The 16,324-nt window shown below is 39.1% G+C and overlaps 1 protein-coding gene across 2 annotated transcripts; it reads right to left on the reverse strand.

Moving 5' to 3' along the window:
* Nucleotides 1-1,659: 1,659 nt before the first annotated feature.
* LOC311305142 (TATA box-binding protein-associated factor RNA polymerase I subunit A-like) lies at nt 1,660-12,886 on the reverse strand. Of its 2 annotated transcripts, none has more exons than XM_084432682.1 (10): nt 12,696-12,886; nt 10,494-10,660; nt 9,591-9,704; nt 7,773-7,905; nt 4,303-4,418; nt 3,743-3,901; nt 3,602-3,668; nt 3,307-3,430; nt 2,482-2,636; nt 1,660-2,349 (listed from the first exon to the last, which is right to left on the reverse strand). In XM_084432682.1, the coding sequence occupies exons 1-10, from the start codon at nt 12,793-12,795 to the stop codon at nt 1,994-1,996; spliced, it is 1,491 nt and encodes a 496-aa protein (XP_084288808.1). In that variant the 5' UTR covers nt 12,796-12,886; the 3' UTR covers nt 1,660-1,993. The 2 variants fall into 2 exon arrangements, with proteins under 2 accessions (XP_084288808.1, XP_084288807.1); XM_084432681.1 differs by having other exon boundaries at nt 7,707-7,905; nt 12,696-12,824.
* Between the last annotated feature and the right edge of the window lie 3,438 nt (nt 12,887-16,324).

Here is a 16,324-nt window from a genome sequence, read left to right on the forward strand (position 1 = left end):
CATTTTAACGAAAACCTTAAAGGGGTGTTAGGAACAGATGAGTCAGGGTTCCTGGAAGTATTTTTATCATTAATTAAACCCAGACCAAGTAACAAAATTATCTCCAAATTATACAATACCATACAATTATCTAAACAAGAGAATACAGAATACATAAAGAAGAAATGGGAAAGGGAATTGAAAGTGATGATCACACAGGAGAGCTGGGGGAAAATATGCCAATTACAATGGTTATCAACCGGGTCAAACACATGGCGGGAGTTCTGCTGGAAAAACATTGTACGATTTTTTATCACACCCATTCAGAAACGGTACCAGGGTAGCGGAGATGCTTGTTGGAGACTTTGTGGGTCTAATGGAGCCAACCACTTTCATATTTTTTGGGACTGCCAGACAATTAGACCTTATTGGGAAGAGATCCATAAACATATAAACAATGTATTTAATGTAAACATTCCATTCAAATGTGAAACTGTGTATTTGGGCAATCTAGGGTTCGAAACATGGAACATTAATGATAAAAAATTGCTGGCGATACTGTTGGCAGCCAGCAAGAAATCTGTTACGAGGAAATGGTTAAAAGTAGATCCACCCACCATTGATGAATGGATTGAAATTGTTTATGAGATTTATGTTATTGAAAAGATATCCTTCTCCCTCAAAGTTGAAAAAGAATTTTTTTATAAGATTTGGTCCAAATGGACTGAGTATGTAAAACCAATCAGATTTGATTTCATTTGACTGTACTTGTGCTTTGTGTAGACCTGCCCTCTTTGTGTTGTTTTAAATACCTGAAGTTGTGCGCATCCCGGTTCCGTTCTGCTTTGTTATTGTTCTTAACTGAAATAAGTAGAGGTCCGTAAAAGGAAAACTCAGAAGGGCAATATGAACAACTCATCCAAAATTTCTGAATTCATCCCTGCCTATGTACTTGAACACCTAATATTGTAATTAATGTATGTGGTGGGATTTTGCCTTTCCAAATAAAAAAATAATATCAAAAAAAAAAACAGGTTTGGAGAGTTCACCAAGTGAAGTCAACTTAAGGTTATGCATCAGAAGAAAAAAAATGATGACTGAGTGCAGGAGCTACGGTACCAGTTTGCTCAGGTAAAACATCTATGTGCATACAGTAACTACTTCACAGCAACATTTTAGTGATCTACAGAACAGCAAGCATGACCTGGACGCATTTTCAATGGGCGTAGAAGAGAAAGAACATGTAATATGTGTAACTGTATCTTGTCTAAAACGAAAATGCATGTAATTCATAAAACTAATTTTGCGTGTTCTGAGTTATAGCGTATAATGGAATTGGAGTCGAGTGAACCATCTCACAACATGATGTTCGTGGATGAATAAAATCAGAAGACATGGTCGAGAAGTCATCGCCACAGAACTCCTGTTGATTTGCCAGGGAATATCCCTGTGTGTGCTAACTCATATTCCCCTTACAGGGCCATAAAACACAGCATTTCCTCGCCTTTTACATCCTACATTCTAATGTTTTTTTTGTTTTTTTTTTTATGTATAAATGCCACACAGAAGAAGTGCAGGCTTGAGCATTTTCAATACAGTAACTACAGCCATAGTTTACATCGGGCAATACTGTTATACACTGTTGTACACCGTTATATTGACAATGACTGAACATCTTGTGACTAATGAAACAAGGACTGATCTGTTTATTGACATAAATACTTACATTTGAAAGATGATCTAAAGATTTTGAGTTACTGGCTTTTGCCGGTAATCCATTGTGTGCAAATGTTTGTTTGTACGAATTGTGAATGACTCGAGAAATGAGAAAGTAAATGAGAAAAACTGTAATTCAACATAAAGCTCAACATGAGCAGATTCACAATATATAAAGAAGGAGTCTTGTGTCATACATGGACAACTGAAACGTTGTCTGGTACAAATCTAGAAAAATCTCAATTTTACATGTTTATTATACAATTTATTTAGAATTCCTGGTCTTCTTTTTCATATTTTATTCCACATCTTCTTCTTCCGTCTCCATCAACTTTTCCTTCTTTTTCTTCTCCATCTTTTTCTTCTTCTCCAACCTTTTCTTCTCCATCTTTTTCTTCTTCTCCATCTTTTTCTTCTTCTCCATCCTTTTCTTCTCCTTCATCTTTTTCTTCTTCTCCATCCTTTTCTTCTCCATCTTTTTCTTCTTCTCCATCTTTTTCTTCTCCTCCATCTGTTTCTTCTCCTTCTCCATCTTTTTCTTCTCCTCCATCTTTTTCTTCCTCCTTTTCTTCACAACCTCCCTGAATGGGCATTCATCTGTTTTACTTTCAGCGATTCTCTTTAAGTTTGCAGCGTATCTTTTGTAGTCTAAAACTGTGAACAGAAAACAAAATGTTCAGGAACTTATTAAATATGTCAGTCAAAAGACAAAACAGGTTTTAATTCATCATCATCATCATCATCATCATCATCATTTTATCTGGAAAAGGATAATCATGTACTTACAGTGTTCACCTAGAACCTTTAAAACGTCACTCTTGATCTGCAGAAGATTGATGTTCTCCACCATGTCTTTCCTGGCGAAATGGATTCTGAAGTGAAAGGAGAACCACAGCGATCGCCTGGCCGCCCATTCCTTCAATACAAACTCCTTGCGCTTTCTAAATGAGTATAAATCAACATCAGAAGAAACATTAGAGAGGATGATGCTTTTTCACATGTTCATCTTTCAATAGTGTGCTCTTCTGTATCTTTAATGCTGTGGGCCTAATTTTCTGCCAGAGGTCCTGGACATCTTGATCATGGATTTGATCAAATACCAACAGATAAAAAAAAATCAAACCCTGACAGCCTGTGCTAGAAATCTTATAACGGGCCATGTTTGGATCTTCCAACAGGACAGTGATCCAAAAACAAACATCAAAATCAAAACAAAAATGTGTCACTGAGCACAAAACCAAGCATCTGCAATGGCCATCCCAGTCCCTGACCTGAACCCTATAGGAAATGAGTGGGCTGAACTGAAGAGAAGCAGCGCCGACATGGATCTGGGAATCTGAAGAATCTGGAGAGATTCTGTACGGAGGAATGGTCTCTGATCTCTTGTCAGGTGTTATCCAAACTCATCAGGCATTATAGGAGAAGACTCAGAGCTGTTTTGTTGGCAAAAGGAGGTTGCAAACAGTATTTAATAAGAGGGGGCAAATAATTGTTCCCAACGCGTTTTGGAGAAAAACATTGTGATTTTCCCCCCAATTTTTTTTTTTTTCCAACAATGCAATTTTGACCCAAATCGACTTGTTTTTTATAAGAGCATAAACAGCAACTTACTTCCGTTTGAGTAACTTTATAATGTTCAGAAGACAGGACCAAGCTTTCATGTCACTTTTCCAACTGGAAAACTCCAGAAGGTCCATTGAAACGCTGAGAGCTTCTTCTAGATCGCTCATGAGTCCTGGAAAAAGGCTCTTTACTTTATACATTTCAGTTACTGGTGGATGATGAAACTAACAAATAAACCCAACAGACTTACAGTGGAGGATGATCCCGAGCAACCCAGAACATCTTTATAACCACACAGCAACTTGCTAAAAACCAATCAGAAATGTCTAGTTTTCATACGTACTGGTGCCCAGCAGGAGAGAGCAGAGATCCAGCATCAGCTCATGACTCGGGACAAAAGAACGCAGAATCTGAGCAACAGAAACCAGAATAACATTAATAATTTTAATCAGAAACTATTCTGATTGGCAGAACCATTTCATACCCTTAATGCACCGATGAGTCTGTCATCTGGGGCATTGTGTCTCTTGAGGAACTGGTACAGGTACACATGAGCATTGGGATTGATTGGGAATTCCTTGTTGTAAGCGTAATTCTCCAGAATCTGCAGAGCGCCGTCCTCATCGTTGTAAAACTCCAGCATCTGCAGCGGATGATACATATAGACTTGTGCATTATATTCTAAATCTTCTAAATAATATAATAGCTGTGTGTAACCAATAGACTGAAATGTAAGCCGTTAAGCACACACAACATCTCATTTGTGCAAGAAAAATCTATTAAAATACGACTTACGCACACAAATACCTCATTTGACCTCAGAAGACTTGGTATATATAATTTTTATGATGCATTTTGACCTTTTTTGAAGCTTGTTTGATAGTACAAAGCTGTATGAAGATTCTTAAAACAAATCTGTTTGTGTGTTCCACAGAGTTTTGAACATTACAAGTTTGAGTAAATGATGAGAGGATTGTCATTTTGGTATAAACAAACCCTTTAAACAGATATTGTCAAATTGCACAAGGTAAGATAGTGTCTCACATTAATGTAACTCAACACAAAAGGGTCCCAGACTCCAGGCTGACTGATGATGTCCTTCAGGGCCACAGAAGCATATCTGAAGTAGCTGTGCATCTCTTGGTTACGGCTCGCCTCATCTGATACCAGAAACATGGACAAGAATGCATTAAATTGATTAAAGAGTGTAAAGACTCCACCTACGCGACTCCACCGAGCAAAGACACCAACAAGGCACTTGAGTACTATTTTCTTGTTGTTTCCTTTCTCTTCTACACAACTTTTCTTCTGATCTTTCTGTTTGTGACCTCTCTTTAACTAGGTGTTTTCAAATCCCTACTATTACTAACATACGTAAATCAAATGTCACACTTGGAGGCAGTACAATCCTAACAACCTAAGTAACTTTCCGGTGTCTTCTAGTACTTTATTCTCTTTTCCTATTGGTCTCTGGAATTGCCAGTCCGCTGTAAACAAAGCTGATTTCATTACATCTATTTCTAGTCATGCAGGTCTCAGCCTATTGACCCTGACAGAGACCTGGATCAGACCAGAGGACACTGCCACACCGGCTGCCCTCTCCACTAACTTCACTTTCTCACACACCCCTCGCCTGATCGAAAGGGGTGGAGGTACTGGTCTGCTCATCTCAAACGATTGGAAATTTGATCCTTTACCACACACATCTGTGTGACAACAGCTCATTTGAATCGCATTCAATTACCATCGCTAGTCCAATTAAAATCCATTTTGTAGTTGTTTATCGTCCCCCAGGTCAGCTTGGCAGTTTCTTGGAGGAGTTGGATGTGCTACTCTCATCCTTCCCTGAGGATGGTACTCCTCTCATAGTTCTCACTCTCAACCTGCCTCAGAACACAACACACACTCCTCCACAGGTCACCTTTCGGCGAAACCTATGCTCACTCTCAGACTCTCGCCTATCCTCTTTGGTCTCATCCACACTTCTTCCACCTGATCAGCTCTCAACACTAGATACTAACAGTGCAACTGATACTCTTTTCTCCCCTTAAACCTCCTGCTTGGACAACTTCTGCCCCTTTCCTCCAGGTCAGCCCGCGCCACACCCTCTGCCCCCTGGTTATCTGATGTTCTCCGCGAACTTCGTTCTAAACTCAGGGGTGCAGAGAGGAAGTGGTGCAAATCGAAAGATCCTCCTGACCTTGTTCTTTATCAATCCCTCCTCTCTTCCTTCTCTGCTAATATCTCTACTGCTAAAATGACTTACTATCACAACAAAATTAACAATTCTTCTGACTCTCGCATGCTTTTCAAAACCTCCTCCTCCTCCTCCTCCTCCTCCTCCTCCATCAACCCTAACAGCTGACGGTTTTGCCACATTCTTCATAAATAAAACAACCACCATCAGCGGCCAATTAACCAATCCACGAACTGACACACACATTTTACCAGCAAACACACACATTCTACCCTCCTTCTCTCTGCTTTCAGAGGCAGAAGTCTCCAAACTCCTGCTTTCCAATCGCCCTACTACCTGTCCGCTTGATCCTATTCCCACTAATCTACTTCAAGCCATTTCTTCCTCAGTTGTACCCGCACTCATGCACATCAACAACACCTCTCTTCACACTGGTACCTTTCCCACAGCATTTAAGCAGGCTCGGGTAACCCCACTGCTTAAGAGCTACCTGCTCTCAGTAATTGAAGATCTGAGACTGGCAAGAGCAGCTTCCAAATCCTGCTGCCTTTGACACAGTTAACCACCAGATCCTCCTGTCAATCCTAAAGATGGAGGGCATCTCGGGAACCGCACTCCAAAGGTTCAAGTCTTACCTCTCAGGTAGGCCCTTTAGGGTGTCGTGGAGGGGTGAGGCGTCTAAGACCCAACATCTAGCTACTGGGGTGCCTCAGGGCTCAGTGCTTGGACCACTTCTCTTCTCCATCTACATGACATCACTAGGATCTGTGATTCAGAAACATGGCTTTTCCTATCACTACTACACTGATGACACACTACTGGAGTGCCTCAGGGCTCAGTGCTTGGACCACTTCTCTTCTTCATCTACATGACATCACTAGGATCTGTGATTCAGAAACATGGCTTTTCCTATCACTACTACACTGATGACACACTACTGGAGTGCCTCAGGGCTCAGTGCTTGGACCACTTCTCTTCCCCATCTACATGACATCACTAGGATCTGTGATTCAGAAACATGGCTTTTCCTATCACTGCTACACTGATACACACAACTCTCTCATTCCAGCCTGATGATCTGAGGGTAGCTGCTCGCATCTCAGCCTGCCTGACAGACATTTCTGACTGGATAAAGGACCACCACCTTCAACTAAAACTTGCGAAGACAGAGCTACTTGTGGTCCCGGCCAACCCAACACTTCATCACAACTTTTCCATTCAGCTAGGCTCGTCATCCATAACTCCATCAAGGTCAGCCAGGAACCTTGGAGTTGTAATTGATGATCAATTGAACTTCACAGATCACATTGCTAGAACTGCCTGGTCCTGCAGATTTGCCGTATACAACATTAGGAGGATCAGGCCCTTCCTATCAGAACATGCTACACAACTCCTTGTCCAAGCACTTGTTCTATCCAGACTGGACTATTGTAATGCTCTCCTGGCTGGTATTCCAGCTTGCACTGTCAAACCTCTGCAACTGATCCAGAATGCTGCAGCAAGAGTGGTCTTCAATGAGCCGAAGAGAGCACACGTCACTCCTCTCCTCACTAAATCGCATCAAATTCAAGTCACTGACGTTTGCCTACAGAGCAACCACTGGTCCTCCTCTGAAAATCCCTAAAATCCTGAAAAAAAAAAGGTTTCCGCAAAAATATGAAGCAGCACAATCGTTTTAAACAATGATAATAATCAGAAATGTTTCTTGAGCAGCAAATGAGCATATTAAGAATGATTTCTGAAGAAATAAATAAAATTTCAAAGACGACCAATGATGCTGTTTAACAACTTTCTTTAGTGTGTAATGTTGCTGTCTGAGCATAAAGTCCCTCCAGTGGGAGTTATTCTCTATATCAGTGTCACTGTGAGCGAAGCAGTAATATTTTACTCCAGAGCGGAGAGCTTCTTTCTGAAGTTTCTGGTATGCTCGTTCATCCCAGAATGCTCTTTTTGATTTACTGGTTCGAGAATATGTGAAATAAGCAATAGCTCTAAGGTTATAGAGTTCAAATATTGTTTTAATGAAGTTTCGAACCTTATACATAGCCTAAATGCACAGTAAACATCAAAGTTAAGAACGAAAAAGGAAAAGAAATTGGCAGATTCAATTTGTGATATACTAACAGCAAAGTTTTTTTGCATTTTTTGCTTATGGATAAAAAGTTGTTTGAAATACCCTCACAGTGCTATACTGTTAACGAACATCCTGAAGTCTACTTATTTGTTCAACATAACTCAAATATCTTCCTACCGGTTCCAGCTGCTGAAGACTTCTTCTCACACCAGTTCAAGTAATCTAGGAAACCGCTGTACGCACAGATGAGTTTTTTGGTGTCACCCTGAGCAATCGAGAAGTTGCCATATCTCCAGCTCTCTCCGATGGACAGCTGCCGCTTGGCTTCTTCCATCTGCCCGTTTAGTAGGAGATGAAGGCAATGCTCCAAACAGATCTACAACGGAAAGAGTACTGAAAAAACTAACTAAAGTAAAAGTACCATTACATTCCAAAAATTAGTAGAGTAAAAAGTACTTGTCCAAAAAACTACTTGAGTAAGAGTAAAAAAGTAGCTTATTTAAAAGTACTCATGAATAGTGAGTAGTGAGTACTGAGCTGTGCATTCTACCCCCTTATAATAAACACTGTGCACTACAATTAAAAACATTGTACATACTGTAATTCACATTATCTTTTGTTCTTTGTCAGAAAGATTGAAGAATATCTATCATCCATCGTTTTAAAATGCATCAAAACAGTACACTCATCACCGTTTAAATCATATTGTTTAAAAAAATATATATAATAATTTAAAATTAGGTGTAAGGCCACTGAGCCTGAGCATGCTATTGTTGCACACAAATTATCAATCTTCATAACTGTGCAAAGAATTCAAAAACCTTTAGAAACTCATTATAGTTCAGCATCACACACCATGAGATGGGTTAAATAGAGAGATTAAAAAATACTCAATTTCTCTCCAAAACGGTCCCAGTTTTTGTGGTTTGATAAAGAAATGAGAATCACTAAATATTATCAGTTTACCTCACCTAATAAACTGAAAAAGGCTAAGACAATGAGCTAACACTAATTACACTGTAATTGCATGCCATGTTACAATTTAAAGTAAATGCACATTGTTCTAGAAGGGTGGCATCATCCCTTACATTTTACACAGCTACATTTACTCAAATTGTAATGCTGATAATATAATGTGTAAGGAAAATTGTGCATTAAATAGGGAAGTATATCCGGGGAAACTTTTACAAAAGAAACACACACACAAAAACAAATGCATGTCTCTTTGTAGTCTCGGCGAAGCTGTTTTATCAACAGCATCCACAACAACAACCAAAATGTTGAACTTGAAAAATGTTTTCGCGCAAGTGCAATTGCTAAGTGAAGGCGGATTGTATGAAATGGACCAATCAAAAAATGTTGTTTATTAACGAGGTGTAGTCGCGCACTGACAGAAACGCAGTTCAAGTTAACACCATGGGTCATAAGGTGCACTGCATACTGAATCTGGACCTCCAATTTCAGAACAGAAGGTGTTTTTCCACAGTTTTAGAGTGTCCCCAACACACCTTCACAGCGCATGCTCATACTAAACTCCTCAAGACTCAACGACTCAACGGACTCAACGAGTCAGGCCCTGTAGATAGGCCTATATAAAGTTCATCAGGTAAGCAGAAATGTGAAATGTACCTAAGCATATTAGAGGAAGACGCTGATATCTCGATTGAATTGACGCTTGAAGAATGCACTTCCACAGCAGCCACGAGTAACAGCAGATAGGCTAGCGGTTAAAGTCTTCTAAGCAGAATTTGATTTGACGACAGTCACGAGACCGATTGCTCGATCCAATCAAGTTGATTGCAAAATGGAAGGAAGATAGCGGAGTAAAAGTACCGATACATCACTTAAAATGGACTCAGGTAAAAGTAAATTATAAAAAATTTAAACTACTAATTTTTAAAAGTACAATTTCTAAATAAAAAACGACTTAATTACAGTAACGTGAGTATTTGTAATTCGTTACTTCACACCCCTCACATGACATACTGATTAAAATGCATGCCTTGAATGCAGTGTAAATGCTGTAAAAAGGAGGTTTGGGCTTCATAATGCAATGCATACCTTCGTGAAGTTTTTGACTCCATTGTTTTTCAACTGTTCATATACAGCGTTGAAATCTTCAGCGGTGGCGTTAGGGAGATGATGCAGAATTTCTGTGCCTATTCTCCATGTGATCTGATGGACAGAATTATGCAGTCAGCAGAGAAACACATCATCCGTACAGTAGCAAACACAAAACAGGAGGATCCCACAGGAAAATACAAACAAATAAACAAGTCAGGCCGAAGATGATTTCATGGTTTTATGATAAGAAAAATGCATGGCCTGAAAAAGCATGTTGATCCTTATACAGTGCATTTAACTAATATTGAACAAAACCAGGTAACAACCCACTTGTCTTGACTTTGCAAGCACATAATATGGGGTCATTCCATGTAAAATCTCATCCAAATTTCGAAAACTTCATTTAGATTTTTTTGGTAAATATTTTTTCTGAAGAAAGACTAACATAAATAGTGAAAAAACCCAAAATATTAAATTTCATGAATGTATTTACTGAGTAATTCACTATTTTGTAGAGAGGGTCAAAATGACAATTTTCACATGAGATTTGGAGCCAAATTACATTGAGGTAAAAATGACTTTAGAAAGATGGCAGCATCATTGTTTATACACAGAGATTAATGGTAGGTCTATTTAAATCTGTTTACTTTTATCATCTTTGTTGCATTATATTGCCGACGGTGATTTAATGAATTGATTAAATCTGTTTGTTGCTTAGAAGCAACTTTAAGTGACAGGCTACGGATGCAATAAACAGTGTAACAATAGAGATAATGTTAATGCATATGCTATGTTTCTTCAATGCAAGAAAAGTGAATCAAACATTTTAATTCTGATTTCATAATTCGTAAAAAAAAAAGCTTATAAGTCGACTTGACAGAGTTTAACGGGCTGTTGTACCTCAGAAGCCATTGGATGCACTTTAATGCTATTCCTGGCCTCCAGTGCCTGAATGTAAGAGTTGTAATAAAGCGCAGCCTCCTGCCAGTTATGAAGCAGCATCGCATCTCTGATCCGCTTCAGACACTTTCTGTTCGACTTGAGGAAGTAGATCTCTGTGGGAACTCCTAAACAAGAAAATAAATGTAGTATTGAAATGACTTTATATTAGGATAAATATGTTTGCATCTCCTTTTCTGTCTATCTAATCATCTCTTGTACACCATGTTTAGTTACACACTCATAAGGCATGTAATAGTTCAATTCAAATTCAATACAACAAATATTTTTTTCGATCATCACAGTTAATTTTATCCATACTAGTCACGAAAAAAATATATATAATAAGCGAAAACGGTGTAGGCTGAAGCCAATGCTTATTATGCCTATCCTTAATACATAATTATCTAATGAGCGTCATTTTCCTCTCTGGATTTGATTCATACAAAATAAACAAAGTTACATAAGACAATTTTCTAAATGTACATACATGATTACAAAGGTCCACATATCAGATATTACAATAGCTTACATATGAAAATTATTCCTATTGAGTTTTATAATTATTTATCACCTTGTTTTTAAACATTTTCTTGAATTTACAGAGTGAAGTACATAATAGTTATCCATAAGGAGAAACGCTGCATATGGTATATGTTGTTTGTCTCTCTATGGACTCTTTGAGCGAAGCTCTCCTTTCTTTTCTATATTGACTTGCTATTTGCTATATATGGCAAGCCGTTTTAGCATTTAAAACTATGTTTCGACAATCCATAAATATATTTTGGATAGTCATAAATGTAATTTGACTAGTCAGAATAGTCAGAATTTAGAGATATCTGCAATTATAATTCGTCATATGGTAATAATAACCCACAAGGTGGGAGTGTTGTATTGTATTATAGCAAGAGATCCGTGATGACGATATTTTTCTGTGTTCAGTGATGAGCGCCAGTGCATTGAAAAGTTATTTTAAAATTATAGCAAATGTTGCACCAGACATGAGGCCACTGCAAATGCTTACTGATTTTAAATGTGTTTGTTCGGGAATAAAGGCTAACACGATTTAATCCACAGCATGCACATCTCAACATCATTCTTCTTTAAGATAAAGAATTGGACAAAAATCTTCTTGAGTCTTCTCTGCATATTATGTGTCACTTTTACACGTGCCCAAGATACTTTTTATTTTCATACTTATGAATTACTTCTGTATAAAGCAGATTTAAATGACCCAAAGACGCAGGACCTTTATTATACAATTCCTAGACAAAATGGTGGAAGACAACAGTTTCCCAGGTAGGATTGGCTAATAAAATGTTTAAGGTGGGGCTTAGCAAAGGTGTATTTGCATCATGATTTGCATGTACATTAAGATATCTAAAAATGAGTTTTGACTAGTCAGAAAGTTAATTCAAGATATCTACATTGAAGTTTTTCACTAGTCACAAAGCTAAATGCAGATATCTCCAAAGAAAGATCTTCCTAGTCAAAAATCAGATTTAGATATCCATAATTAAATTGCAGATATCTTTAAATGAGATTTGACTAGGAATAATTCCAATTCAAGATATCACTTATTAAGTTTTGCCTAGTCAAAAGTAGCCTACAATTCAAGATATCTACAATTGTAATTTGGCCAGTCATAAATTACTTTCAGATATACAAATGTATTTTGGATACAGGATATAGATATATTTGATTATGACTATATAGTCAAAAACCAGTTAGAGTATTTTTTACTAGTAATAATTCAGTTAGAGATATCTCTAATTTAAATATCACTAGTAAAATTGTAATTCGAGATATCTCTAATTAGGATTATGCCTAGTACACAATCAATTATAGATATCTTTATTTACAATTTCTACTAGTCAAAACTAATTTGAAGATATCCGGAAATATTTCCCAATGGAAGAATATGACTAGTCAAAAAATAGCATTGTAGATATCTTAATTCCAATTAAGACGAGTCAAAACTAAATTACGACTAGTCTAACAGCCCTGGGGTATTTAATGCTAAAACGGCTTGCCATACATTCTCGGTCCCCAGTTCTGGTGTTCTGCTCTGCAGTGATAATTTACTTAGTTTTGATATCCAATTTTATCGAACACTTTCCAACATTAACAACAAGTTAATATATGATTTCATCGGAACATTACCTTTGTCGTCCGTCCACTCTTGGAGTTTAACGGGCGATTTAAGCAGTTCCCGATGTGTCCTTTCATCCTCTAGAAAATCATCGGCCTCTATCTCATCCATGGCTCACTGCTTTACGAAGACTTGCTTTCCTCTTGAGAGAATTATGTGAATAAAATAAAACTAACTTCTTCATCTTTGAGATTTTATTGGCTTTTGACAAACAACAAAATGGAGTTTTACCGCCACCGACTGGTATGGAGTGTGGATCAGAATGACATATTTTATACCCTCTCCCACAAGATACTGACAAATACAATTATAACATTCATTTCCAGAGTTATTTTGTAAAATATCTCCTAGTATAAATTGCATTTTTATTTATTTTTCTAGATTCTGCATTAGAATCCTTCTTTCAGGCTCGTATTTCTGCCAGTATAGCATAGCATGTTCCAGTTTCTTCTTGGTTCTTGCCCACACAATTCACACCTTCCTGTAGGCTAAGTTTACCCATTTTTTTAAAGTGTACTGTTTAGTCTTGTATGTCCAAATCTCATCCTTGATATTATTATCGCTATCTATCAACCTATCTGTCGTTATTTTTGGGTTCTCATAACGTTCCCAAAACATGTTTTTGGTTTTTTGCACGTTTGTTTTTGGTTAGCCAGGAAACTTTTCGTTACGGAAATGTTGTTTTTTTCAGGTTTACAACATTAAAAAATGAATAACAATTATGTGACTAACTATAGCATAACAATGCATTCGTTTCTTACCACTGAATTAGCGGACGTGCTTCTATTTTGGTCATTAAACAAAAACGTCTCTGTTAACTTCATGTTCTCTTCAATTAGACGCGTCAAGTCTCTCTGAAATTACACTATTTACTCTCGTATATTAATTATAAGCAATTATTCTATAAAGAGGTCGAGAAACTAATGTCAGTCAGTCAGGCAACAAAACGAAATGAAGGTTAATTTTAAATTCCACGAGCGCGCGGATTTCTGTGGAAGACAGAAGTAAATGCGCGTGCAGAAAAAGTTACAAATCCACGTATTTATGATCTGACTAATTTTTATACTATAGCCTACACTTAACCCTGGCTTAATATTTTTAACTATAAAATTGAATATATTTGAAAATGATAATGTGTTTACTAAACTGTGTACTAAACTGTTTACTAAATCTCTGGATTTGAAGGAGGATGAAAAGTCTCTGAGTTCTACATTGAAAAACAACAGGTATGCAATGAAGCCTCCACAGAATTCAGTATTTCAGCATCATTTACTGACATTGACATTGGCAGTAAAAAAAAAAAGAAAAAAAAAGATTGAGATATAATTTTGGTGACTGCAACCATATCTATATCTATATCTTGTCGTCAAACACAGAAGGAGACAGACAGGTTTAAGTGAACACAGTGTTTATTAAAAGCAGAGTGGTGGTGGAACAACAGGAACAGGACGATGGTGAATTGAAGACTGATGATGGCGTTGACTGAAGTGGATCTCTGTGCAGGTGAAGAGTGAACACAAAGACGGACAAAGAGGATTTGGATGACAGACAGGAGACGGGAAACAGGACGAGATGAACAGGAGACTGGATACTGGACGGGACGATCTCTGGTAAGCAGGTTGGTAAGGAGTCTGACAATAGCAGTGTATACTGCGACAAGACAAAGGAAGAGGGAAGAGGACAGAGGTTCAGTGAAGGGTTTCAGGAGGGAGACATGAAATGAAGGTGAAAGGTATTGAGGTGGAAGGTTGAGGTACCTTGTTGGTGATGATGTACCCCAGGAACTGGACAGATGGTGTGCGGAAATCGCACTTCTTCAACTTGAAATAGAGGTGGTGTTCTCTCAGCTTCTTGAGGACCTGCGTCACGTAGTGGCGATGTTCGGCCAGGTTCCAGGAGTAGATCAGGATATCATTGATGTAGATTGTAGACGATGACGAAGCATTGGAGGTACTCCCGGAACACCTCATTCATCTACCCCTGGAATATGGAGGGTGAGTTGGACAGTAGTGGCCTGACGAAGTGATGAACGCCATCTTCCATTCGTCACCCTCGCATATCCGAATAAGGTTATAGACCAGGGGTTCTCAATCCTGGTCCTCGAGGGCCACTTTCCTGCAGAGTTTAGCTCCAACCCTAATCAAACACACCTGAACCAGCTAATTAAGGTTTTAAGGATTACTAGAGAGCTAAAGGCAGGTGAGTTTGATCAAGGTTGGAGCTAAACTCTGCAGGAAAGTGGCCCTCGAAGACCAGGATTGAGAACCCCTGTTATAGACGCTCCACAGTTCCAGCTTAGAGAAGTTGCGAGCCCTACAGAACTGTTCCAACACGTCAGGGACCAGAGGAAGAGGATAACTGTATTTAACAGTCTGTGCGTTAAGGGCCCGGTAGTCGATGTACGGCCGCAAGCCTTCGTCCTTCTTGGCCATGAAGAAGAAGCTGGATGCGGCAGGGGATGTCGACAGACAGATGAAATGTTGTTTGAGAGCCTCCTGAATGTATTCCTCCATGGCCTTCTTTTCCGGGATGGACAGTGGGTAGACCTGGTAGACGGGTCGCTAAGCGCTTGCTGAATACATCCTGGAACATCCGGTTACTCTGGAGGGATTTCAGTTTTACTCTCGGTCTCTGGGCTTTCGACGGGGATGGAGTTCAACTGGAGACTGGATGAAGATTTCGAGAGATGTCGACAGGTCCGACGTGTAGACGGTTTAATCACAGATGACAGACAGTTCTGGAAGCAGGAATCACTCCATTGTAGAATCTCTCCAGAGTTTCAATTGATGGTGGGTTCGTGCTGGGTCATCAAGGGGCGTCCCTGGATGATGTCAGCGGTGGATCCTTCCAGCAACAAGAAGGAGATCTTCTCCTCATGACTGTGGGGGAGAAGTGTCGGACACGACCACGGCCCAGCGGCTTGCCGAGGATGGTGTGAAATGCTAATTCTTCTGAGCAGCGTTTCCTCTGGAGGTTGATTCTTTGGAGAAGTTGATGAGAGATGAAGTTCCCTGCAGACCCGAAGTCGATAAGCGATTGCGTTTTGGGGTTAGAAATTGGACAGGTGTGCGAGTGAGAGGTGCAACTTTGGGCAGAAACTGAATGGTACTCACCTCTGGGTGTGGTGGTCATATCGGGCAGTTGGTGATTATGTGACCTTCTCCCCCACAATACAGACACAAGTGCTGTGTTAGCCTTCTTTGACGCTCAGTTTTGGACATGGTACGTGTCTACCTGCATGGGTTCTGGTGTTGGAAGGGCGACAGATGGAGAGATGGACGGAGGATGCGAAGCGGGGTGATCCAATGAGCAGGCTGAAAGACATTGAGAGATACGCACAGCTTTCTGAATGAAACTCACCAAACCAATGGTGTCGTCATAAATTACCATCTAGTAAGGCGAAAGGCTGTCAACAGGGCTGTCTCATTCCAGCCGCTGTCTACTGCCGCAGATATACTGTCTGCAGGGCCAACTTCTTCACTAACCTTAATTGACTCCTTCTCACGTTGCAGAACATTGTCAATCCACAAATCAACTTAATTTGTAAATTTATTGAAACCTCTACCTTAGGTTCAAACCAATCCAGCTGATCCTTATTAACTTCTTCCTCAGACTCTAAGTGAATTAGCAACTCTTTAAC

Source organism: Rutilus rutilus (genome assembly GCF_951802725.1).
Source record: "Rutilus rutilus genome assembly, chromosome: 15".
Classification (NCBI taxonomy): domain Eukaryota; kingdom Metazoa; phylum Chordata; class Actinopteri; order Cypriniformes; family Leuciscidae; genus Rutilus; species Rutilus rutilus.